Source organism: Rousettus aegyptiacus, unplaced genomic scaffold (genome assembly GCF_014176215.1).
Source record: "Rousettus aegyptiacus isolate mRouAeg1 unplaced genomic scaffold, mRouAeg1.p scaffold_m13_p_11, whole genome shotgun sequence".
In the NCBI taxonomy this organism is placed as follows: Eukaryota; Metazoa; Chordata; class Mammalia; order Chiroptera; family Pteropodidae; genus Rousettus; species Rousettus aegyptiacus.
The window spans coordinates 26,581,672-26,607,325 of NW_023416286.1; the positions used below are offsets into that span (position 1 = coordinate 26,581,672).

Here is a 25,654-nt window from a genome sequence, read left to right on the forward strand (position 1 = left end):
AATCAATAGTAATAATTATTCTTAAAAGAACTGGATAATGGGTAAGACAGTTTCTGGGTGTTTTGAATTTTTATTTATTTATTTATTTGTGTATTTTTTCTGGATATTTACATCTTGTGTCCTCTGCTTTGTAGCAATCATGAGTGGGGGGTAAGTTTAAAAGGAAATCTAGAACTGAAATTCATTCCAAACAATACTTCTCTGTATAAGTTTGCTCTATATTCTAATGCACACTATGCTCTCTTCCTTAAACAACTGTTTAGTGGCTTAATTTGAATCAAATATGACTTTCTAAGGCTCCATTTTCCCTCCCAAAGAGTGTGGCACTTTGGTAAATATCTGCCTATTAGGCACCTCTAACCGGAAAGATATCATCCAGACTCACTTTCTGAAGGGGCCTCTTTTATTCCGTAGAAGGTGATTTTAGCTTAGTGATGTAATAAATGAACCGGGGAGGCATTTTGAGCCGGTACCTGCAATGTCCAGACACGGCAGAGTGCTTTAAATAGGCTTCATGAGAGCCAGATGCAGATGGACAGTATCTGCACCATTTCAGATATCCCATGACACCTAAATACGTCTGGTTATCAGGGTCGAATTATGATTTTGTTATAGGGTGCTCACTCTGAGACTGGGCTCCAGTTGGAAACATGAGGGCTACAAATTGAAGACAGCGTAAAGTGGGATTGAGAGGGAATGATGTTTTAAGGTTTTGAGCAATTTCTCAACTTCTCTCAACTCTGGGGTCTAACGCTGGTTTTCAGTTCACAGAATAACTACACCCTCTGGTGGGCACGCACGGAAGCTATGATGATTCACATCACCCTTTCTAGAGTTACACTATAACCAACTCTCTTCCTCAGACTTTCTTTCTACCAGTCTTATTTCATTTTTCCCTCTGTCAAGTCCTTAGCCACCTTATTAGACACTGTCCATGAGGCAGGACAAATATGTCCCTCAGGCCTTTCCTCTGTCCACAAGAAGGGACAAACCAGATACTGTCCAAAGTTTTGCTCCTAAGAGACTTTATGTCATAGTCACAAAGTAGTACCAGCTTCAGCCCCACCAAACCTTGTTCTGCCTCTGTGGGTCCTGTGTTTGGAGGATGCTCACGCTAGTCCCTGCAAGCTGTGGGGTCAGGGAGGCAGAGGACTTGACTGTGGAGCCTTGGAGTGATTGTGTCCATATCCACTTTCATGTGCGTGTGTGTGTGTGTGTGTGTGTGTACAGAGTGAAAATGTATTTTTTTATTTTTTTATTTTTTTTTCTATTATCACCAAGGCTTCAGATTCAAAATTTTTTTGTGTGTGTTTGTTTGTTTTAAATATTTCAATATGATCTGCACAATATTCTGAGTAATCAAGAGTGGGGATTCTGTTCACATGTCCCGGTGGGCAGGTATGGAAGAAGAGCAGGTAGTGACTAGAGGGTCGGGAAGGGAGGTGAAAAGGTGAGGAGGAAAACCACAAAGACACAGCAAGAAATAGTCCTGGGCTGTGCGACTCAGCAAGATGGCGAGTGACAACTAGGATGGTTTAGTGAAACACAGGTAAGCACACCCTCCACAATCCTAGAGGTGTTTGGGGAGTGCCCCCGTACACAACACCCACTGTGCACCCACTGTTGGGGGCTCATAATAGTCACTAAAGGAAACTAAAGTCCCCAGACCGAGGAACCCTAGAGCATCTGATAAGGAGAAGCTACTACCTAGGGACTAGAGACTTACGACAATTATATTTGAAAAGTCAAGAAAATTTGCATTGAAACAGTTACGTTGCTTTCATGTTTCCAGATATTATATACACACAAAATTTGTTTAAATACATTATAAATTAAGTGCATTCTATTCAGATGCTATGGGTAAAATATAACAAAAAGAGGTTAAAAGTGCCATCTAGTGGGAAAATAGAGAATTGAATTAAAAATACAAACATTTTGGTTTTTTTCCTCTCTGTAAAAACAATAGTATTACATTATGTTAAAACGGGAGTAATAATATCTTATCTCACACGGCGGTAATGAGGAGTATGAAGTGTAACGAGGGGTATGAGGTGCGACAAGGAGCAAAACACACGACAGAGCCTGCGGCGCTCAGCAGGGACACCATAAGAGGCAGACATCGTAATTTCCTGTATTCTTTTTCTTATCTTGTTAATCAAAATGATATTACTATTATTATTAGCAATGCCAAGCACTAATGGCTGGGCCCACTGAACTTTATCTCTATATCTATTTAACAAGGTGTTTACTTAACTCTGGCACGTTCACTTTAACTCTTTTTAGAGAGAATGAAGTGATAATGATATAAATAATATTCCTATGGTTATGGCCTCCATGGGATTCTTTAAAAAGCTGCTCAAGAAGCTCCTAATTTATTTCGACATACACAGTTCTCCGACACTGTACTAGAAGCTGCCGGAGTTTAGAGGAAATAGGGAGGAGAATGCACAGATCCTGACTGAGAACCGTAGCCTGCCTTCAGTGTCAAGGCTGCATGTGAATTCTGAACAGCAACTGAATGTAAAAATGCCTGTAAGCAGTAAGTGCGGCACCATAGAATCTTTTTTCTTTCTAATATGTAAGTAGCAGCAAAGAGAAATACATGCCCTGATGAAGGCGCTGCTTTCCCTTCCAACTCTATCATGCAACTTGCCTTCACATTTATACCGGCCCCTGAAGAACTGGGGCCCAAAGCGAGTCGACCTGGGTTTTCCAGGCTCAGCGCTTGCCCTCACTCTTGGTGTGACATGGGAGAGGCCCCTTCATCACCCGGGCTTCTTTTCTGTGATTATGATCACTAAAATCATCTTCCCTTTTAATAGATTGTGAGTCCCCATTAGTTTATGTGCCAAATGTCACCTATCTGTCTGCTCAAAATGCAATAGCACTTGGTTAAGGCAAAAATATCAAAAATAATAGATCGATTAGGCACTAAAGCAACTTAGAATGTGATATTCTGATCCTCTAGGGCAGTTGAGTAGCTCTTTTTTACACGAGTTTTAATTCCCTCTGGAATAGCAGGAGAGAAAAGACTGGAACCATAGAAATAAATGTTTAATGCTTGGAATTTAGCTAAATTAGAAGAGTGAGCAAATGGAGCACCCAAGCCTATAATTTAGCTGTACACTATCTTTATAAAATCCAACACAACCATCAGTATACTGCTAAATTCATATACTGATTGCCAGATAGAATGCTAAAGGCTGCCCATCACATCTCCGATTCTCATTTCATTTCTCATTTACAAAGTAGACTCACGATAAAAAAAAAAAAATTAACTTTCAAGTCTGAAAAACAGTCCTATCTTGATTGCTACCATTTCGCAAGCACGATTAAATATATATGAGGCATAAATATCATTTTGGAACATCTTTATTAATCCTTCTCTCAACCAAATGAAGTAATGACCTGAGAAATACATCCAGATCCACAAGCCAAATATCAATTTCTTCCATTATGTACATATTTCTGAAGATAGAACTTTTTGTCTTGATTTCTCTTTTCTGCTTTACCATTCTTATACTGGGGATAATTATTTTAAATAATGGTAGCGAAGACTTATCAGAAAGAAAAAAAATGGTTGATACTGTTTTCCATGTAATGAAGAAGGTTTTGTATTCTGTCTGCTTTGCTAAGGTGCCTTCTTGGCCAAGGTCATAAGTGCCACAATATCTAAGCACTGATATTATCTACAAATCCTCACAGGATATGGAAATTCCTGCCTCAGCACAGCGCTGTGTCTTTTGAAAGGTGTTTGTAGCTACATGTGTGTTCACGTTCCCTGAGGGGTAGTCAGGTGAAGTGAGAAAGCTGCCTCGGGAAATAAAAGATAAATATTAACACCTTTTTAGGTAGGACATTGCAAAACATGCATGTGCAGTTTTAATCTACATCTGGGAATCTCACTGTACACTATTGTGTTTGAATAATATTTCCTGATACCTAAAGGCAAAAGGGAGGGAATTAATTTATTGAATATCTGTTTATGCTAGTTACTGTGTGAGACATTTTGAATGTAGTCTCTTTTCTGAAAATTTTGGATAAAATGAAGAATGACTATATGATACACTATATACAATGTATGAGGTAGGACAATAGCTAAGGCCATGGTGGATCATATACAATGTAAAAGGTATTATTTATAAAGCCTTCTTAGATAAATGTCTGAGTCCTATATATGGTTCTCATTCTAAAGTTTGGGTTTACTTCTTAGGGTCTGTGATAATAACAACCTACTGGTGCCAAGGTCCTGGCACATGAGAGCAGCAGAGCAGCAGGATGTGTGACTGGGTGTGGCCTCATTACTGCCATCCAGAAAACAACATTATAAAGAGTCATGACCAACATTTGCTTAAATGTTTAGAATCAAAATTATTCAAGAAAAATAGAACTTTTACAATTGAAAATAAACTATCTTTCATAGAATAGTGCTCCAATAAGTGCCTAATACATTTAGGTTAAATTTAATAAAATCAGGGTAATAGTCAAAAATACTTTGGGTCACTAAGTCCCAGTGTATCCCAATACTTCCACTGCAAGTAAAAGATAACCCAATTCAAATGGTCTTAAACACAAAAGGGGGGTTTATTCCTATGAAACTTTGGTTTGTTAATGGAATAACTGAATACATAATATAAATATATATTTAAATATAAATAAATGCAGTTAAAATCAAAATTTTACCTATACAAAAATCTAGAAAGAAAAATGTTATATTTACCTCATAGACTTTTTTATAATTACAGAGTGTAAGGAAGACATTGTTCTCACTATTGTACCATTTTTTAGTGTTAATTAAGTTAAAAATTAATTAAGATTCTAACTCAAATTACTTCCCAGAGAAAATAGTTGGATAATAGACTAGAAGATTTACTGAAAAGTGTTAGGCTTCACATTAAACTTCAGTAAAATTAACCAGTCTCTAAAGAGACTGTCATATTTAAAATCTCCAATCAAATAGACTTGGTAACCTTCTCACTAGGGTGATTTTGTCTTTCCATCATATTAATAATATGCTTTCTGAAATATTGTTGTTTTACTTTTATTTTAGCTGTATGACTTGATATAGCAGAAAAGGTTATGATTAAACTGTGGTTTTTATCTGTAAAATGGGGCATAGAGAGAAACATCATTTTTTACCTATTAATTTTCTGTACCCCATCCAGTCACCCAGCAATCAGAATATATATTTCTCTCTCTTTCAGAAGGCATGTGGATCATTGAAAATATGAATTTTAAAGATCATAACTTAGTTATCAGACACAAAATATATTTTCTTTTCTTTTTGTTTGCATATTTAGTGTGTTCTGTATTTACTATATTCATTTTTTTCTTCCTCATCATACATTTTCATGTCTCATGTTCATACAGTTTAGAATAAGGAAATGAGAGACATGAGCCACAGCCCTTCCCACTAACTCCTTCACTCTAACAAGGTCTATGACCCTTGAGAAGTTGCCTAATCGCTCTGACTTGCAATACTTTTGCCTCTAAAAAGATCATCTTTAGTATTTCAATATATTATAAAAATTATATCATTCTGTGCATCTGAAGAAGCCTGGAGAAAAATTATCATTTCACTCACACCCCCAAATAAGACATAATAATCCGTAAAGAGTGTCAGTCTTAACAGACTGAAAGACTAGCTTTGCAGACCCTCTCCCTTTCATGATAATAAACATGTGGAGAGATCGCTGGGTCAGGTCATGAATCTAGTAGCATCAAACAGCATATCTTAGGTCATCGTTAGAGATAACTTTCCATTTAAAATATTGCATACTCATGTAATTGTTGTTTTCAGTTTCAACAAAGCAATATCATACCCACTTTCTGCCATTTTATATTGAGCATAAATTATTATTTCTTTAGCTCCCAAAAAAGATATATCCTCTTTGATTTCTGATTGATTTAAAATGTCACTGTAGACATGCAAATTTTTGGCTGACTTTACCCTATAGAGTAAACAATAGAGGAAAAAGATTTCCTTTACCAAATAATTCCCAAACATTCGAACTATATTGCTATTTAAGTGGCTATTACTATCTAATATTTTCTCCCAGTGGTGAGCTTTTAGGTAGAAAGAAGCAATATCATGCTAAGACGTTCACGATCACATAAATTTCCTATCTAGAAGATATTAGGCTAGCATTTATCTTATATTAAACACACAAAAGTAAATCAATGCTTTTTACATACACACACACATACACACACAGAGTATGAAGAGCTCCAGGTTTTAGTCTCAACTCTGCCATTCATTAGCTGTGACTCTGAGAAATTCGTTTGAACTTTCTAGTACTCCACTTTCCCATATGTAAAAAAGGTAAAGAAGACTATTGGCCTCAAATGTATATTTGAGTTATGAAGATGCTCCATACTAATTTTTTAAAAAACAAGACAAAATAAAACAAAACTATATCTGGAAACAACTCAGATACTGAAGTGCAAAGAGGAAGTTTGGCCAACTAAAATTCCCCAGGATGTGTATATGCTTCCAATGAAGCTTTTATGTTTACCCAGTATTGAAATTGACCTAAGTAAGGAATCTGATTTGAGGATGCATAATAAACTCTTATAGAAAATTCTCTTTGAGCTTAGTTCTGGACTCAATGCCCAGAACAATGCACCAAATATAGTGTGCTCTTATGGGAACTAACAGGAACTCCCTGGGGAGATGTGTACATTAAAATGGGAAAATGAAATAATACACAAACAGCAATGTTCTTGACCTATTCCAATGCTGGTAGACCATGAGTGGCTCTTCCTTTTTGCTCAATTTTGCACTAAAGATAGAAAATTTATTTAGTAACTAGGATAATATACATTTTTAAAAAAAAAAAAGTACTAAAATCCTAGTGATGGATTTAATATATGTGTAGGCATGGTGAATGAGTGAAAACAAGAGTACCAACTCAAAACGATGAGCAGCTGTTAATATCCACTGGTTTCCGATGATGGAGCTTCCACACAGGTGTCGTCAGGTGTGCAAAATTATCTGCCATGGCCATTCACTGTGAACAGACACTGTTCCTCCAATAAATCTGTGCTTGATTTTGGTTGTCTGCTCCACAACAGAAGGATCGCAAGGAGTAACTTCCTAAATTATCATTTTCCATCAGTAGTTATACTCCTTCAGGCACAAAGGGGGAAAAAACCTTCCCTCGTTTCAATAATTTTCCATGACCTTGAAGAAACTTTATAGTCAAGTTGGCAAAACAAAACACGAACATAAAAAATGAATGAATAGGTCACCTTGTAATTACATACCCCCAAAGAATGCTTCATCTGGTACTAAGAGGCAGTCTTATCTTCCCTCCAATGATAACCCTGATGGTTAAAAGCAGCTGTTGTCAATTGCCTCCAGATCAAGATAATCACCTGCAACTCGTTAGAAATGCAAATTCTGAGCACCAACTCAAACCCAGTGAATCAGCAGTGGAGCTCAGTAATCTGAGTTTTAATCAGCCCTGCCAAAGTTTGAAAACTACTGTTATAAAGAAAAGCTGAGCACCTCCCACTCAGCTTGCAGCCTATGTCCAATTCCTCCCCTATCCTCTTCTACTTGGGCTGACCTTTGGTCCATCACCCCCGTTCCACCCACTCCAAACCTGGGCTGCTCTTTTGTTTGTAAACTGTTTCTGCCCTTTGGTCTTGTTGACAGTTTAGGGGTCTTTGGCCCAACTCTTGATACTTTCAAAGGACTTCGATTCAGAGTTATTCCTATGTTTCTCTCCTGTCTTGGGTGTCCTGAGTAGGTCTGTTCATTCTATTTTTACTTCTTGACATGCCAGACACCAGAACCTACCCTCCTGGATGGAGTTTTGGCCAAATCCTTCCCTGTAACTTAGACAGAATGGGGACATGGTACTCGTAAACATCATTATTCTAGAGCAGCACTTCTTATATTTCAATGTGCATATGATCACCTGGTTTTCTTTTAAAATGCAGATTCTGATCCAGTCTGGAGTAGATCTGAAATTCTTTCTAGCAAGTTCCCAGGTGATGCCAATGTGTTATGCCCAAACCACAATTAGAATAGCAAGCAGATCAGGAAAGTTTTGTATCCTTAGCTAAAGGAGTGTGAAGTTAGCAGAAGGGTCACCAGTCAAAAGCCAAGTCCTACATCATTCATTCACTTGTTTTCTAAGTATAAAACTTCTCTAGGCCTTTCATCAACAGGAAAACGAATCTGTAATTCTAGGTCAGACTCCAAACAGAATTAGAGGACAGGAAAAGAAGTTTTGAAAGAAACACCAGCTGGTAGCAAGCTGAGGTAGGAAAAAGGGTGATGTGTTTGTGAAAGCCTAAATAGGTGGATATCCTAAGAGAGTTTTCATTTGAGAGTGGATAGGGTGCAGTTTTATAGAACTATTTTTGAAGATTTTGACTATACTCTGGAATTACTGGGAAGCCTTTATAATTTGCAAGGTGGAAGTGGCATAAAAGACAACGTTTAGGAAAATTAATAGGTGAGCAGTAACTAAAATGTTTCAAACAGCTCAATAAAGACCTTATTAGGGATGAGTCATAGGTCTTGATGTTCATTCTATTTGGTTTCTCAGTTCAAACAAAATGCACAAAATATCGGATCTAGCATCAAACTTTATGTTAAGAAATGCTTCTTTTGATGGCAATTGTTTTGTATCTTCAGAAAATTAAGTTATATTGTAGACCAATGATAGTTCAAGGATGCAATAAACATCAATTAGATATTCCTTTTTGTATTAGGATACTATTTCATCAAATACAGTGCAGCAAAACCTAATTATCTAGTTTCTCTTCGTTTAGAAGTTGCATTAAAAAGACAAAAGGTTTTATTATTCCTTATCTTATGTTTTCTACTTCATCTATTAATCTATATCTGATTTATTCTGTAACTTTTACAGGCCAAAGTCCATAAATTTAACAGAGAATATAATGAAGGAAGGAGGGTGAACAAAGGATTCTACAATTTAAGACATAAGTGCTGGTTCCTCTTTTATAAACTATATTAACATCACTAACAACAAAATTTTCTAAGTGTTCCTTCTAATGTTTAGTAGAACTAAGGCAAGGGAATTATTATAAATACTCCTTTTTGTCTTAGGTAAACTTAAGGTTTACCTTACATAAACTTAGGTTATTGTGAGCAAAACAGAGAATTATGAAACATAACTTAATTGATGGGCATTTTAAAGCAGCTTGAACCATTTTAAGATTCCCATCGCAGCCCCTAGACATTAAGCAATAAAAGTCTAAAAATATGTGGTTTTATGTAAATCAGTAAGTACTAAAGACATAATAGAGGGTTGTGATACTCTAGAGAGGAATGTGTGTGTGTGCGATATGTTCTTTCCTGGTGGGGATTCTGTCCCTTAGATGATTCTGTTTGCCTATAAAATATCCCTTGCTACTATTCTCAGAATGAGCCATTGGGATAAAAACACTGCTGATTTGATTTTTATTCTAATTTTTATGTAATAGGTCTTGTTTAATCTAGACAATCTATTTATTTCCACCCTATCATACAGCTACATATTGATAAGATTTTACTGTAATTTTTGCCAAAATTCATAATGTGCCAATAATAGGCAAAATCTGAAAGAATAAAGGCCTCTGAAAAGTAGCTATTCAAGTATTTCTTAAATAGCTACATAAATTTTCAAACACATGATGATTATTTATGTTTCAACTAAAGGTCAAGTAATGGTAAATGGAAAGAAAATGAATAATTCGATTAACCGAGATTTGGGGATATTTCGATTATAAAGGATAATAAAAATATAGATGGCCTTGATAACAAAAATCAGACATAAAGTGTTGGTTCACAATGAAATACCAGTTGTAAGATGCGTCAACTTAAAACACATATTGGTTAATACTAGGGGAGGCAGTTTAGTCAAGGCTCATTATTTACCTCTGAAACATGGTCACCCTGGGTGATAAGGAGTGAAACTAACAGAAAATCATAAATTTGTTTTTTCACTAATTTTTCCCCTCTGTGGCTATTATTGAATCTCTTAGTCCCGCTATGTTAAGTATAGAATAATTCCTTCACATGTATTTTTTTCAAGTGACATTAAACTCACCATTATCCATTTTACATAACCTTAACGTATATCCGGAGATGCCTCCTCTCGCATGAAGTATGTTAGTTGGTGATCCATTGGAAGACAGTTTTAAGTAACATTTACTTCTGCAGGTTGGAAACAAAGTGGTATAAATGCAATGCACCTCTCAAAGCGGTGGGGCAGGAACATTTCTGGAGCCCTCCTTGTGTCTTACTTCTTTCTGTTGCAAGATTCTTGAGATGGAGAATAGATAAAAATTTGGCAGCAGATGCTATTAGTACATATTTTCTGGCACATTTCATGCCCTTTCACGTAAACGATGTCCAGTTCTTCTTCTAAGAAATCAGTGTCATGGTAAAATGATGGATGACAGAACACTGGACAGCAAATCACATATCAGATATAAGACACAAAATTTTAGCACTCATCAATTGGTTAATCTCATTAGAAGAAAGTGCTTTCATTGTTTACCTGGTACGCTGTGGCTGCAGTTTTGAAGACTAAAACCAGAAAGAGCTTCGTTTGTTTTAATGTGTGTGCTCGATAATCTACTTTTAGATGTTTCAAGGAGACAAAGATTTCTAACAGTAAAAAATGGGAAATATAAATATATCATATAAAGCATAGCAAAGAAAAAACATATCTAAGTTTATGTTAACATTTAATAGCAAAGATTTTTCCCATTTCCCATTTATCACTGAGTCAGACCTCAAGATCTACAGTTGTAAACAAATTTTCAAAACTAAACCACCTGCCTCCATAAAAACTTTCTGTACTGGCTCTATTGTCAGTGTGCCTAGCATTTTCTTTTTTTATTTCCTTTCTTCTAACTGTGCCGGCCTATCTCAAAGATCCAAGAATTTTCATGCTGCCTAGAAATCTCCCAGCCAGAGTTTTGCTGCAAGCTTAGACAGGAATAAGTAAAATCCATTGCAGTCTCCACACCCAGGCAGCATCTTCCTGGAAGGGAGTAACTTTTCCTAATTAGCACAATATCACATTAGAGAACGGTTCTGTCCAGCAGAATTTTCTTCAATGGTAGAAATATTCCATGTCTATGACATCTAATATAGTAGCCACTATCCATATTATGGATATTGAGCATGAGAAACTTGGCTAATACAGCTAAGAATATGAATACTTAGTTCTATTTAATTTTAATTAATTTAAATTTAAAAAGCCAAACCTTGGGTGGTAGCATACATGTTCTTCAGTCACCCTGTATTGAGGATCAAATGTGCCACTCCTCTTATAGGTATCGATTAGGAATTTTATAAAAAGGATTTTAAGAAAAAGAGCAGTGATTACACAAAATAACACATTACAAAGGTATCTTTCTAATTTCTGAAATTTATAATGTTCCAAGGCATCTTTGAATTTCCATTCCTCTCTAACTGCATTTAATCCTTTGATCCTCTCACCAGTTTCATGGCTTTAATGACCAGCTATACGTTGGTGACACTCAAACATACATCTAGAGAATAAACCCTCTTCTTAATTTCAGACTTCTCTTTCTAATTGCCAATTCAGCATTTCTCTCTGGGCATTGAATAGGCATGCCTCCCCTCTTGAAATTTGCTCCTCATGAAATCTTCTACATCTCAGTCATTGGCATTTTCATCCTTTCAACTCCTTGGGCCTAAAATGAAGCTATTACTGACCCTGTCTCTCCTTCGTAGCTAACATCCAATCTATCAATAATCCTTACTGGCTCTACATTGACAATATATCCAATCTAGTTATTTCTCTATCACTTCCACTCTGCTCCAAGTAGGGCAGGGTTTTTATTTATTTAGTTTACTAACAGTATCCCCAGTGTCTAGAACAGTGCCTGATCTATAGTAAGCACCAAATAAATTATATTTAATTTGTGGAGTAATTGAAAGTAGCAGACATATTTTCATGTGGCAGATCTAGCACTTCTGAAATTACAGCCTCACTCAATAGAAGACCAAGTTTGCTTGATGGACAAGGAACTCAAGGGCTTACCTTGACTCGATTACTCCGGGAAACCTTTCTCCCAAATGAGCTGCCAAGTCAAGCAAATGCCAAAAGCTCTGAGAATTCTGATTTAGATAATATGTAAAATCTAGATTTTGAAGCAGGCTTCATCTTAAGGGGTTTTTTTGTTTTGTTTTGGTTTGGTTTTAGTGAATCTTGTTAATGAGAGGCAAAATTCCAGCAAACGTCCCTTTAATGATCAAAGAAATTTACCATGCTTTCTTATGGTTCCCCATGTTAATTAATACCCATCAGTAGGGGAACAATTCTCGAACCTTCCTCCACCCACGTCTCCAATCCCACTGATACAGGCCATCATTGCCATCTCTCTCCACTTGGATTTGACGTTCCACTAATATTCCAGCTCTTTCTGCTTCAAGTTTGATTATCTTAAAAAGGCATTGGACTAAGTCGCCTCTTAGTGGTCCTCTGTATATTCTTCTTTCCATTCAAAACTAGGCAATTCTCTTTTTACCAAAGGTGGAGCCCTCCCTAAGCTAGTGAAAACCAAGAATCCTTGATAACGTTGGATCTGTGGTCAGTAAGTGGGGAATGCAAAGGGAGAGGAGCTAGAAATTCTTCTGTGCAACTTTTATTGATCTTATACAGACATTTTGATTAAATTTGTAGTAGCTTAGAATTTTTAATGATCAGCTGTTTTTAAAAGATAACACATTACTCTTAATCTTAACTCCTTACCTTTCAGATTCTTTTGGCCATTCTTGAGAAAAAAAGGTAAAAAAACAAACATTATACTTATTATAAAAATGTTTCTTACGGGTTAAAAATGAATTTGACATCAAGTTGATGAAAAAAAATTAATACATCCCCATTTTGCTTTTCATCGGGTAATCTAATGACCATGGTTCACGCACTGATGCCCCACAATTGTAAAATGCCTTGCTGCGTATGTGAAAGAGTGACAATGCATGTCATTTGTGCATCTTTCTTGGCATTCTCGAGCACCCTTGGTGATAGAGCCACTATAGTTCACTCCCTTCATGTCTAGGTCCACATAAATCTTTTTGTTGCAAGCTGGGAATAAAAGCATAAAATATGGTGATCTTTCAGACTCTAGGGCAACTCTGATAGTTTTGCCTTAGCAACGGTCTGTCCTGATTTACTCTTTCCACTCCTCTACTTTTCCTCAGAAATCCTGTTTTTATTTTAATCTGCTTAATTCCTATTCTCACATGGAAGCAGTAAAAAAATGCCAATTTCCTTCTTATATTGCAACAATATTAGACTTGGTCATTTCTGTTTCAGTTTTTTCACCTGGCTTCTTATGTGTCTTTAACTCCACTGATTGATTGAATCACTAATTGACCTATTCAAGTATTGATATCACTATTAAGACAAGTATCACCTCAACCTTTACAGTTGTTTCCTTAGATTAGAATTAATATGTTTAATAAGAACTTTCATTAAAAAACTTTAAGCTTGGAAAGAGAAAGAGAATAAACGAATGATGAGAATTGATGTAGTAAGATATTTATCTTATGAGATAAATTTTATTTTTTTATTTAACTTGTTTATTTTTAAATTTCAGTCCTTCTCCCTACTGCCCTCCCCTTTGGCAACTATCTGCTTGTTCTCGATATCTATGGGGGTTTTTTATGTTTCGTTTTGCTTATTCATTTGTTTTATATTTTTAGATTCCACATCAAGTGAAATCACACAGTGATTGTCTTTCTCTGACTTACTTCACTTAGCATAATACCCTCCAAGTTCATCCATATTGTCACAGATAGCAAGATTTCATTCTTTTTTATTGCTGTGTAATATTCCATTTTTCTTTATCCATTCATCTCTCAGTGGACACCTAGATTGCTTCCGTATCTTGACTATGGCAAATAATGCTGCAATTAACATGGAGGTGCATATATCTTTTCAAATGAGGAGGTTTTTTTCTTCAGTTAAATACCCAGAAGTGAAATTGCTAGGCTGTATAGCAGCTCTATTTTTAATTTTTTGAGGAATCGCCATACCGTCTTCCATAGTTCCTGCAACAATTTACAATTCCACCAACAGTATATGAGGGTTCCCTTTTCTACATGTCCTCACCAACACTTGTTATTTGTTGAGTTTTTGGTAATAGCCATTCTGACTGGTGTACTATGAGATAAATTTTAATAAACTATAATAGGGATAAAGGAAATGCATGTATGCTGGTTTTTACTCTAAACTGGAAGTACTTCAATAGGAGACTTTATTACCACACAACAGGGTTTTGTTTTATAGCCATAAAACCATTCCTGATGTAACTATATGTGTACATCATAATACCTAGTATTTATTACTTCTAATAGGATATCTCACCACTTATTTGGTGTGGGCATTGCTTGAAAGAATATCCAGAAATTGTTCCTGTCATATTCACCCTTGGCAGTGTTTCTGTTTCACTGTCTTTCATGATGCAAATAAGCCTTTAAAAAAAAAAATAACATTACTGGGTGGGAATTTATGTTTTAAAAAATGGGTCTTAAAAGTCTGTATGCAGGAACCTACTGATATTATTAAAAATATATTTAAATAAAAAAATAAGTCAGTATGCAGAAAATCAAAAACAAGGAGACAAACTATTCCATCTCATGCCAAAACAAATATTTTATTAGCAATACTGTGAGTTTGTTTTTTCTTTCATCTTCTCTACATTTCAAAGATGAAGTATGAATTTCCTTCCTAACAGAAAACGTGAGTGAGCAACCTATGGCCTGCTGTTGAATACAGTCTTTTGCTTGTTTTGTATATAGCCCATGAGCTAAAAATGGTTCTTATATTTTTGAATGGATACATTTTAAATGGTTATATAAGTACTTGTATAATATCCTTAACTTCACCTCTGGACTCATAAAGCCTAAGAGATTTAGTCTCTTCCTGGTTAAGAAAAAATTTATTAGTGCCTGTTGTAAATTCTCGAATAATAAAATTTTATAAGTTTAGAGTACTATGCAAATAACTATGAATGCAGCAGTAATACACAAAGATGCTGATAATTTAATGCTGATAACATAAAAAAATTCCGCAGGAAGGCTTTACGTTGAATTTTCAAGTTCAATATGGAACCAAAGGTGGTAGATGGAAATTTTTAAAAATATGACTGTGGAGACAAAACCACCAAATGTAATTTGTGAATTTTGGTAAGATTTTGGTCAATAATTATAAAATACTTGGGGGACAATTGAGATTATATAAAGGAATTCTTTCTAATTTTGTGTAGTATAATATATGTTAAAATATTTAGGAGTGAAGTGTTATGATGTTTTCAAATTATTTCAAATGGTTAAACATATACACATATGAATAAGTAAGGCACAACTGGCAAAAATCTTGGCAGCGAGAGTGGATCATTGTATTAATTTTTCAAATTACCTTTATAAAATTTAATTTTTTAAAATAAAATAGTTGAGGAAAATATGCCAGTTTAAATAATATCAAATATCAATAATCAATTGAAAAGCAAAGAGCAAAATGATTAAGAGGCAATATTGTTGTACCACTAATATTGAGAGCAGAGGGAGGTTGGAGAGTCCACAATAAGTTATGTCTGTTCCTTCCCCATCTGCCTAAACACCACCTTTTCTTCTGCGACATTTAATATTTCACTTGAAAGAAAATATATTTTTTAATTTTTAACATTCAATTTCATAAAATGGTATATGAAAAGTTTTTACTAGGTAATTGTCATGTAAAATTTATTAGTAGGTAATTATCATGTAAAACCCATTTTCTCTATGTAGAAGTGTAAACATTTACCATTTGGTAGGATCTTCGGATAACAATACATTCATAAAAGTGAAGAATAAACACCTTGGGTGATGGGTGCAAACAACTCGGCAGTGCTTAGTGTTTGGCGTAAAAACAGTAACAATGTCTCCTCCTTGAAAGCAGATGTTTTTGAACAGTTTTGTCACACATTCTGTGATGCAATACAAGGCACGTGTTATTTTGGATTTTAGTGAGAATATATCTAATTAGGTAATAATGTCACAAAGGCAAGCAAAGCAGGTTTACTTAACAGGAAATATGCTTGAATTTGGGAAATCAGAGCTATTTTATTTTATTTTATTGGATAAGCAGCCTCGGATAGAAAAGAAAATCACAAAATGACACATTTACCTCAATGGAATTGTGCTTATGAATGATTGTCTTGTAGACATGTGTACTTTGTGGGTACTTAAGTCATTTCTCAAATCTTTACTGGTAGAGTCTGGAGAAACATGGCAGAGTGAGAAATGCCCCCAGAGCTCTCCCCTTGAAACAACAATAAGCTCTACATCTAAAATTCAACAAAAAAAGACCCAATCTGCACACCAGCACATCTGAGTGTGGGATCTGCACATAAGAGCTACCATAGGTCAGAACCCCAGGTATTGGGCAGCGGACTGGAAGAAGTAAAGGAGCTGCTTCTCACAGCTGCAGAGCTCCCTATAGTAGAAAGGGAAGGTGAAATATTAAATATCACAGAAGAAAAGGTGGTGTTTAGGCAGCGACTTCCCTGAACAGCCTTACCTGAGAGTCCTGTGAGCTCCACGTGGCCGGCAACAGGGCTCAGTCATCAGGGCAGAAAGCAGAGAAGCAGGATGCCAGGGAAACAACAGTTGATTTTTACCAGCCACAGTTGCAAAACCAAGGCTGAGCTGCAGCCCCCAACTCCCAACCCAGAGGACCCCTAACCCCACGTCCTTCAAGACCAAACACTGCAGAGCCCCAGGGGAATCTGAGCGAATGCTATCGAAACTGTCCTTAACACTGACAGGGACTTAGACTGAGGGTAGTGAGTTTGATTAAACATCTATCTACAAGGGGAAAAAAAGCATTATTAAGGTCTTATATAAAGCAGGGATCCAAGAGGCTTAGTGCCACATACTGGAAACCTAAAGAAAAGTGCCTTCTTTGCAACGAGCAGAAGAATAGTCCATTAAAACCATAAACAACCAAGTTGACAAGGCATCTCAGGAAGAAAAAAATCTCCAGAAAATAAGTTTACAGACATAGAAATATGTGACTTAAATGACAGAGAATTCAGGATGGTACTTTTGAAAAAACTCAGTGAGATCCGAAATGATTCATATCAACAATTTCAGGAATTGAAAAAACAACTAAATGAGCAGAATGAGTTCTTTAGCGAGGAGATTGAAACCCTCAAAAAGAACTGAAGAGTTCTTCTAGAAGTTAAAAAACACACTGCAAGAGCTGAAAAATGAAATAGCAAGCTTAGGAAATAGAATGACCAAATGGAGGAAAGGGTCAGTAATATCAAAGACAGAAATCTAGAAATAAATCAGAAGGAAGAAGAAAGAAACTGAGGAATGAAAAATAATGAAAGAGAAATACAAGAACTACTTGACACCATCAGGGGAGGAAACAAAAGAATAATGGGTGTTATCGAAGGTGAGGAAAAGAAGCAGAAAGCATTTTCAGACAAATACTTGATGAGAATTTCCCAAACCTAAGGAATGAGCTAGAGCTTAGAATTCAAGAAGTCAATGGAACACCTAATTATCTCAAACCAAAAAGGCCTTCACCAAGACACTTTGCATTAAAATTATCAATAATCAATAACAAAGACAATTCTCAGGGCAGCCAGGGAGAAGAAAACAGTAACTTATAAAGGAAAACCCATTAGATTATTCTCCAACTTCTCAGCACAAACCTTACAAGCCAGAAAAGAGTGGAATCACATACTCAAAATATTAAGTGAAAAGAACTGCCAGCCTAGAATAATGTATCCAGCTAAGCTCTCCTTTAGATATGAAGGAGAAATAAAGACCTTTCCAGACATACAAAAATTGAGGCAATTTCTCACTATGAGGCCTGAATTACAGGAAATACTGAAAGGGGTAGGCTCGCCTAAAACAAAATGACAAAAAAAAAAAAAAAAAAAACATAATTAAGAGTAAGGTAATTATCAGGCAAATAGAAGCAGAGGAGTGCAACCCTTACAACAAACAGGACATTATAACCTTAAACAATAAAGAGATTTGCTATAACAAGATAGTAATGAACATTCAGTGTACATAGGGACAAATTGAGACAACAATGACTGAAAGGGGTAAGATTTAAAGATCCAAATTTGCAAAGGGGAATGGAGATAAGGCATATGCAGAAGAAAATAAATGAGTGTGTGTGCGTGCATGTGTGTGTGTGTGTACATACATATATATAACTATCTTTTACATATTTATAATGGTAACCACACACCAAAGATTCAGAACTCAAATATACAACATAAAACAAGAAGAACCAGAGGGAAATCCCACAAAAGTCACAAAAATAAAGAAAACAGAAACACAAGGACAAGGAAGCAATGGAAACATGGAGCTACCAGAAAGAAAAAGATAAAATGGCTATAAGAAGACCTCATATTTCAATAATTACTCTAAATGTAAATGTACTGAACTCCATTTGCATGTAAATGTAAATGTAAAAGGTACAAGGTTGCAGAATGGATCAAAAAACAAAACCCAACCTTATGCTGCCTCCAGGAGACACATCTCAGCTCCAAAGACAAATACAGACTCAAAGTGAAGGGGCAGAAATCGATATTTCAAGCAAATGGCATTCAGATGAAATAGACTTCGAAATAAAAAAGGTAAAGAAAGATATGAAGAGACACTTCATAATAATAAAGGGAATCATGTACCAAGCAACATAACACTTATTAATATCTACACTCCTGATCGGGGAGCCCTGAAATATGTAAAGCAATTTCTAACAGAACTAAAGGGAGAAACAGACCAAAACAAGATCATAGTAGGGGACCTAAATACCCCACTGTCGAATATGGACAGATTATCTTAACAGAAAATCCATAAGGAAATAATATCCTTAAATGACGCATTAGTCCAACTGGACATAATCAACATTTACAGAACTCTCTGTCCTGAAACGGCTGCTTATACATTCTTCTCTAGTGCACAGGGAACATTCTCAAGAATCGACCACATATTGGGACACAGAGATAGCTTCGACAAATATAAAAGTGTTGAAATCATACCAACCATATTCTCTGATTATAATTCTTTGAAACTAGAGATCAACTCCAAAGGAAATCAGGAAGAACCACAAATACATGGAAACTAAACAACATGCTACTGAAGAATAACTGAGTCAGGGAAGAAATAAAAAAGGAGATCAAGAGATACATAGAAACGAATGATAATAATAGTACAACATATCAAAACTTTTGGGACACGGCAAAAGCAGTCATAAGAGGAAAGTTCATAACATTACAGGCCTACCTCCAAAAACAAGAATGAGCCCAAATAAACAACCTAACACTTCATTTTAAAAACTAGAAAAGGAAGAACAAATGAGGCCTATAGTCAGCAGAAGGAAAGAAATTATCAAAATTAGAGCAAAAATAAATAAAATTGAAAACAAAAAATTCAATGATAAATAAATGCAACAAAGAGTTGGTTCTTTGAGAAGGTTAATAAAATTGACAAATTCCTGACTAGACTCACTAAAGAAAAAAGAGAAAGGACACAAATAAACAAAATCATGGATAAAGAGAGGAAATTACAACTGATTTCGCAGAAATACAAAGGATCATGCAAAAAATCCTATGAAAAAGTATAGAACAACAAATTTAATAACCTTGAAGAAATGCACCAGTACTTAGAACAATACAACCTTCCTAGACTGAATTGAGAAGAACTGGAAAATCTAAATAGACCAATCAACAGTATGGAAATCGGAACAATCATCCAAAACCTACCAAAAAGTAGAAGTCCAGGACCAGATGGTTTCACCAGTGAATTCTACCAAATATTCAAAGAAGATTTAATACCCATTCTTCTCAAATTTTTCCAAAAAATTGAAGAGGAGGCAATACTTCCCAACTCATTTTACGAAACCAATATTACTCTGATACCAAAACCCGGTAAAGAGAACACAAAAAAAGAAAACTACAGACCAGTATCTCTCATCAACATGATGCAAAAATCCTAAATAAAACACTAATGAACTGAATATAGCAACATATTAAAAAGATTATATACCACGATCAAGTGGGCTTCATCCCAGGGTCACAGGGATGGTTCAACATATGCAAATCAATTAATATGAGACCTCACATAAACAAATTTTAAAAATAAGAATCATACGATCATATCAATAAATGCAGAAAAAGCCTTCAACAAAATACAGCATCCAATTGTGATCAAAACGCTTAACAAAATTGTATAGAAGGAAAATACCTTGACATAATAAAGACCATCTATGACAAACCCTCGGCCAACATTTACTTAATGGTGAAAAACAAAAAAGCTTTCCATCTAAGATCAGGAACAAGGCAAGGCTGTCCACTATTGCCACTGTTATTCAGTATAACATTGGCGGTCCTAGGAAGTGCAGTCAGACAAGAGAAAATTATAAAAGACATCCAAATAGGAAACAAAGAAGTCAAACTGTCACTATTTGCAGATGACATGATTCTCTACATAGAAAATCCTAAAGACTCCACAAGAACACTATTAGAAACAATAAACAAATACAGTAAAGTTTCTGGATACAAAATCAACATTCAAAAATCCATAGCTTTCCTATACTCTAATAATGAAGTGTCAGAAAAATAAATGGAAAAAGCAATTCCTTTGCAATTGCAGGAAAAAGAATAAAATACTTAGGAATAAATTTAACGAAACAATTGAAGGGTCTATATAATGAAAACTTTAATACCCTATTAAAAGAAATTGAAGAAGATACTAAAAAATGGAAAGATATTTCATGTTCTTGGATTGGAAGAATTAACATAGTTAAAATGACCTTATTACCTAAAGTATTATACAGATTTAATGCAAAACCCATCAAAATCTCATAAGCATTTTTTAAAGAAATAGAGCAAAAAAAAAAATCATCAGATTTGTATGGAAGCACAAAAGACCCCAAATTGCCAAAGCCATCCTAAGAAAAAAGAACGAGGCTTGAGCCATCACTCTGCCCAACTTCAAATTATACTACAAAGTGACAGTAATCAAAATGGTATGATATTGGCAGCACAACAGATGGACCAGTGGAACAGAATCGAGAATCCAGAAGTTAACTCATATTTATGTGGAAAAATAATTTTTGACAAAAAAGCCAAAAACATACAGTGGAGAAAGGAAAGCCTCTTTAATAATGGTGCTGGGAAAACTGGAAGGGCACCTGCAAAAGAATGAAACCAGACAACACACCAAAATTAACTCAAAATGGATTAAGGACCTGAATATAAGACCTGAAACAATAAAAATGCATAGAAGAAAAAAGAGGAACAAAACTCAAAGACTTTGGACGTAAAGAGATTTTATGAATTTGACCTCAAAGTCAGGGAAGTAAAAGCAAAAATAAATGAATAGGACTATATCAAACTTCTGTTCAGCAAAAGAAATTGTCAGCAAGGAAAAGAGATAACCATCTAAATGGGAAAATATATTTGCAAGCAACACCTCCGATAAGGGCCTAATATCCAAAATATACAAAGAACTCATATGACTCAATAACAACAAAAAAAATCAAACTATCCAATCAAAAAATGGACAGAGGACCTAACCAGGCACTTCTCCCTAGAAGACGTACAAATGGTCAACATATATAAGAAAAGATGCTCAACATCACTAGCTATTAGGGAAATGCAAATCAAAACCACAATAAGATACCATCTCACACCTGTTAGAATAGCTATAATCAATAGAACAAGTAATAACAAATGTTGGAGAGGATGCAGAGAAAAAGGAACCCTCATACACTGCTGGTGGGATTGTAAATTGGTACAGCCACCATGGAAAAAACTATGGAGATTCCTCAGAAAACTAAGAATTCATCTACCATATTATCCAGCAATCCCTCTACTGGGTATTTACCCCCAGAAACTTGAAAACTCATATCTGAAAAGATATTTTCCCGCCGATGTTCATGGCAGCATTATTCATGGTGGCCAGGACATGGAAGCAACTAAAGTATCCTACACTAGATGATTGGCTAAAGAAGCGATGGTACATAAATAGAATGGAATATTACTCAGCCATAAGAAGAGATGAAATACTGCCATTTGCAACAACATGGATGGAACTCAAGATAATCATCCTAAGGGAAATAAACCAGACAGAAAAAGTTGAAAATCACATGGTATCACTTATATGTGGGATATAAACCTAAAAGCAACAAACGAACAGGACAAACAGAGACTCATGGACATGGACTATAGACCAGGGATTACCAGAGGGCAAGGGGGGAGGGAGGTAGATGGAGAAAGGGGGTCAAATATGTGGTGACAGAAAGAAATGTAACTATGGGAAGTGGACATCCAGTGTAAATATGTATATATGCCTTATTGTTAAAGTGCATAGCTGAAATTTAGTGGATGTTGTCTACCAATGTCACCATTAAAACAAACAAACAAACAAACAAACAAATAAATAATTTGGAAATATATATTTTCTAGCAAAAGATGCTCCTAGGGAGCTCATCCATGTCTAGAATGGGCCCCCTGCCTTTCTCTCTGCCCATTGCTCCGCTCTGTCCAAACTCCATGTTTATATGAAACAAAGACCATCATTAGAGCTGGATGGCCCTGATGTGAAATGAAAACATACTACCTCACCTCATTATTTAAAATGGGCCAGGATATTAAGAGGAAATAATTTAGTCTTAGAAAATAATTAAACCCCCTTCAAGTAAAACCATATATGTTGTTTTTTTAAAAAAACAAAAACACTATATTACATAAAATTAAGTTTTTTTTCTGTTTCTAGAAAGAGATATCTAATGTTTCAGGTTGTAGATTTTGGGATCATTATTATTTAATCACAGAATAAAAGGCTGTAGTTTTTGACCTTGGTAAATTCTCATTGAGAAATACTGTTACACACCCCTTGGTCTTCTAAATATCTAATATAAATGCATGACTATATATATATATAAAATATACATATTATATACACAAATATATATAACAAAAATGAAAATGCTTTGGGCAGAGTAAAATATAACAAATGTTTATTGTAGTAATTACCAAAATGCCAATAAATATGTAGGAAAGTATATAAGTATAGAGCAATCAAAACTTAAAACATTAGTTTTAAGAAGCTTATTAACTTTTTGATGGGTTAAATAGATTTTATATTTATTAAATTTATATTGCCTAATTCCTTAGAACTTAACCCCTGCTAAGTGGGTACTTTAATTTTATAAGGCAACTGATTTTCAAAATCTAAATACAGCTTCTTAGTGCCAGTAAATACTGGTTAATTTGTTTTTCGGAGAACTAGCAAGTGCTTGTTTTTGTATATTTACTGTGAATTCCAGATTTCTTGCTAATATAATTTATTGGCTCAAATAATTTATGCATTGATTATTTTGGATTTTTCTAGGTACATAATTATATCATCTGTGAACAATGAGAGTATATTTTTTCTAGTTCTTTACCTTTATTTTTTTTTTCATACTTTACTATGCTGAGACCTCCAGTATAATATTTAATGGAAATAGTGGTGAGAATTCTTGTCTTTTACTCAATTTCTTGGGGGACATTCTCAATATTTCAGAATTAAGTATTAAGTTTCTTGAAGATTTTTTATTTGGATTTTTGTTTGTTTTCAGATGTAATTTAACAGATGAGGAAAGTTCCCTTTTATTTCCAGTTTGCTGAGTTCTCATCATGAATAAAATTTTATCAATTTTTTATGCATGTATTAATTTTTAGATTAGTTTTATTTTTTTTATTGTAGTAGCATGTACATCTCCAGAACTTTTTCATCTTCCCTTCAGAACATCTCTACCCACTAAATATTAACTCCTCATCCCGCCTCCCCACAAACCCTGGCAATCACCATTCTACTTTCTATCTCTGTAAAATTGACTTTGCTTCATATCTTATATAAGTGGAATCATACAGTATTTGTTCTTTTGTAACTGGCTTATTTTACTTAGCATAACATCAGCAGAGTTTGTCCATGTCGTAGCATGTGTCCAAATCTTGTTCCTTTCTAAGGCCAAATAATATTTCTTTGTACATATATCCACATTTTGTTTCTCTGTTCACCCATTGGTAGACACTTGGGTTGCTATCATGAATCATGCTGCTGTGAACCCATCTATTTGACTCCCTACTTTCACTTCTTTGGAGGACTACCCAGCAGTGGTGCCTCTATTGATATGTGAGTACGAAGCAAAATTCTCATTCCTGTGATAAGCCCAACTTTGTGGAAATATAATAATCTTTTTATAAACAAAAACATATCACTGGGTTAAGTTTGGTAATATTTTGTTTGATATCTACATCAATGCTCATGAAGTGAAAAGCCTGTGATTTGTCATAATGTCATAATATCCCTGTCCGGTTTTAGTATTAAGATTCCACTGATTTATAAAATGAGTTGACCTTCTCCAATATATATTTGTCTTACATTTAATTAATTTCTGCAGTTGCCTCTTTTTTTTTCTTCCTTTTAGTTTCTTTGCATGTAATTTGCTAATCTCTACCTTCTTGAACCGGATTCTTATATCGCTAATTTTTACCTTTTCCCTAGTCTAATGGTTGTCTGTCAGTCTACACATTTGATCTCAGCACTGATTCAGCTACATGTCAAGTTTCAATGTGTCATATTTTCATTATCACTCAATTAAATATATTTTCTAATTTCCATTGGGATGTCTTCTTTGACAGATATTTATTTAAAAGAGTATAACTTAATTTTTAAACATTTGGGGGGTTTCCAGTTGTCTTTTATTCTTTTTAGCTCAATTCTGTTGTAACTGGATAACATACTCCACATAATTTTAATTCTTTAAAATTTGTTGAGAATAGCCTCAGAGACTTGTATGTGGTCAATTTTTTTTTAATGTCTCATGTGCATATAAAAAATGTGTGTAGGTATATATGCAGTTGGGTTCAGTGTTCAAAATATGTCCACTGAGTTAGTACTGACTTGGTTATCAATGAGCTAACAATACTATTTCACAATGATGACAATGAATAAATATAATAATCTAGTAAGGCTCTAATCACACACAAAAAAATAAAATTATTTACTACAGTGGAATTTATTTTATTTTAAATCTCTATACCGACATTTGCGATTGTTCACATATGCCAAAAAAAAGTTTACATAAAATACTATCAACTGTAGCAGAAATTAACTGTAATATATATGCTATTTTTTTTTAAATAAATGCTTGTTTTCATCATAAATAAAGAATAAACATGGGATCTAAAAATACTTGTACAGATATGTCTTTCTGAATATTGGTTAAGTAATTTGTAAACTAATGTAGTGGGCATGGTGTAGAGTGGAGAATTAATAGCAATAGTTAAATTATTGAAATGCATGAATTCTAATTGCATGAATATTTGTATAACATTTTTCAGCCCAAAATTGCAATATGTGTGTGTGTGTGTTGCATTAAACCGACTGCTTTATGGAAAACTGACTAATCAATGAGGTAAATCAAGACTCCTGTTTTTTAATATTGCTCTTAAATATTATTTAAATGTGTGATATAAATTTGGATATAAATATAGGTATAGATATGGATATAGATGTAGACATAGATTCCTACTATTATGAATTCCTTCACCTCAGTTCCCTTCCTTGCTTTGAAAGCCCCTGAGCTTTAAG

General features: G+C 34.8%; 1 protein-coding gene across 12 annotated transcripts in view; it reads right to left on the reverse strand.

Moving 5' to 3' along the window:
• F11 (coagulation factor XI) overlaps positions 1-25,654 on the reverse strand; it is a 40,572-nt gene that overhangs the window by 13,925 nt on the left and 993 nt on the right. For 4 of the 12 annotated variants that reach the window (XR_004953338.1, XR_004953334.1, XR_004953336.1 and 1 more), the window contains exons 1-7: positions 15,807-15,912; positions 14,370-14,476; positions 12,039-12,078; positions 10,521-10,630; positions 10,264-10,426; positions 10,068-10,174; positions 6,912-7,193 (exon numbers count right to left, since the gene is read on the reverse strand). Coding sequence is in view for 3 of the 12 variants with exons in the window: in XM_016143913.2 (XP_015999399.2) it covers positions 7,132-7,193; positions 10,068-10,174; positions 10,264-10,426; positions 10,521-10,630; positions 12,039-12,078; positions 14,370-14,476; positions 15,807-15,841 (624 nt within the window). In the remaining 9 variants the exon portion in view is untranslated. The other 8 variants (XR_004953335.1, XR_004953339.1, XM_016143913.2 and 5 more) reach the window with 8 other exon arrangements.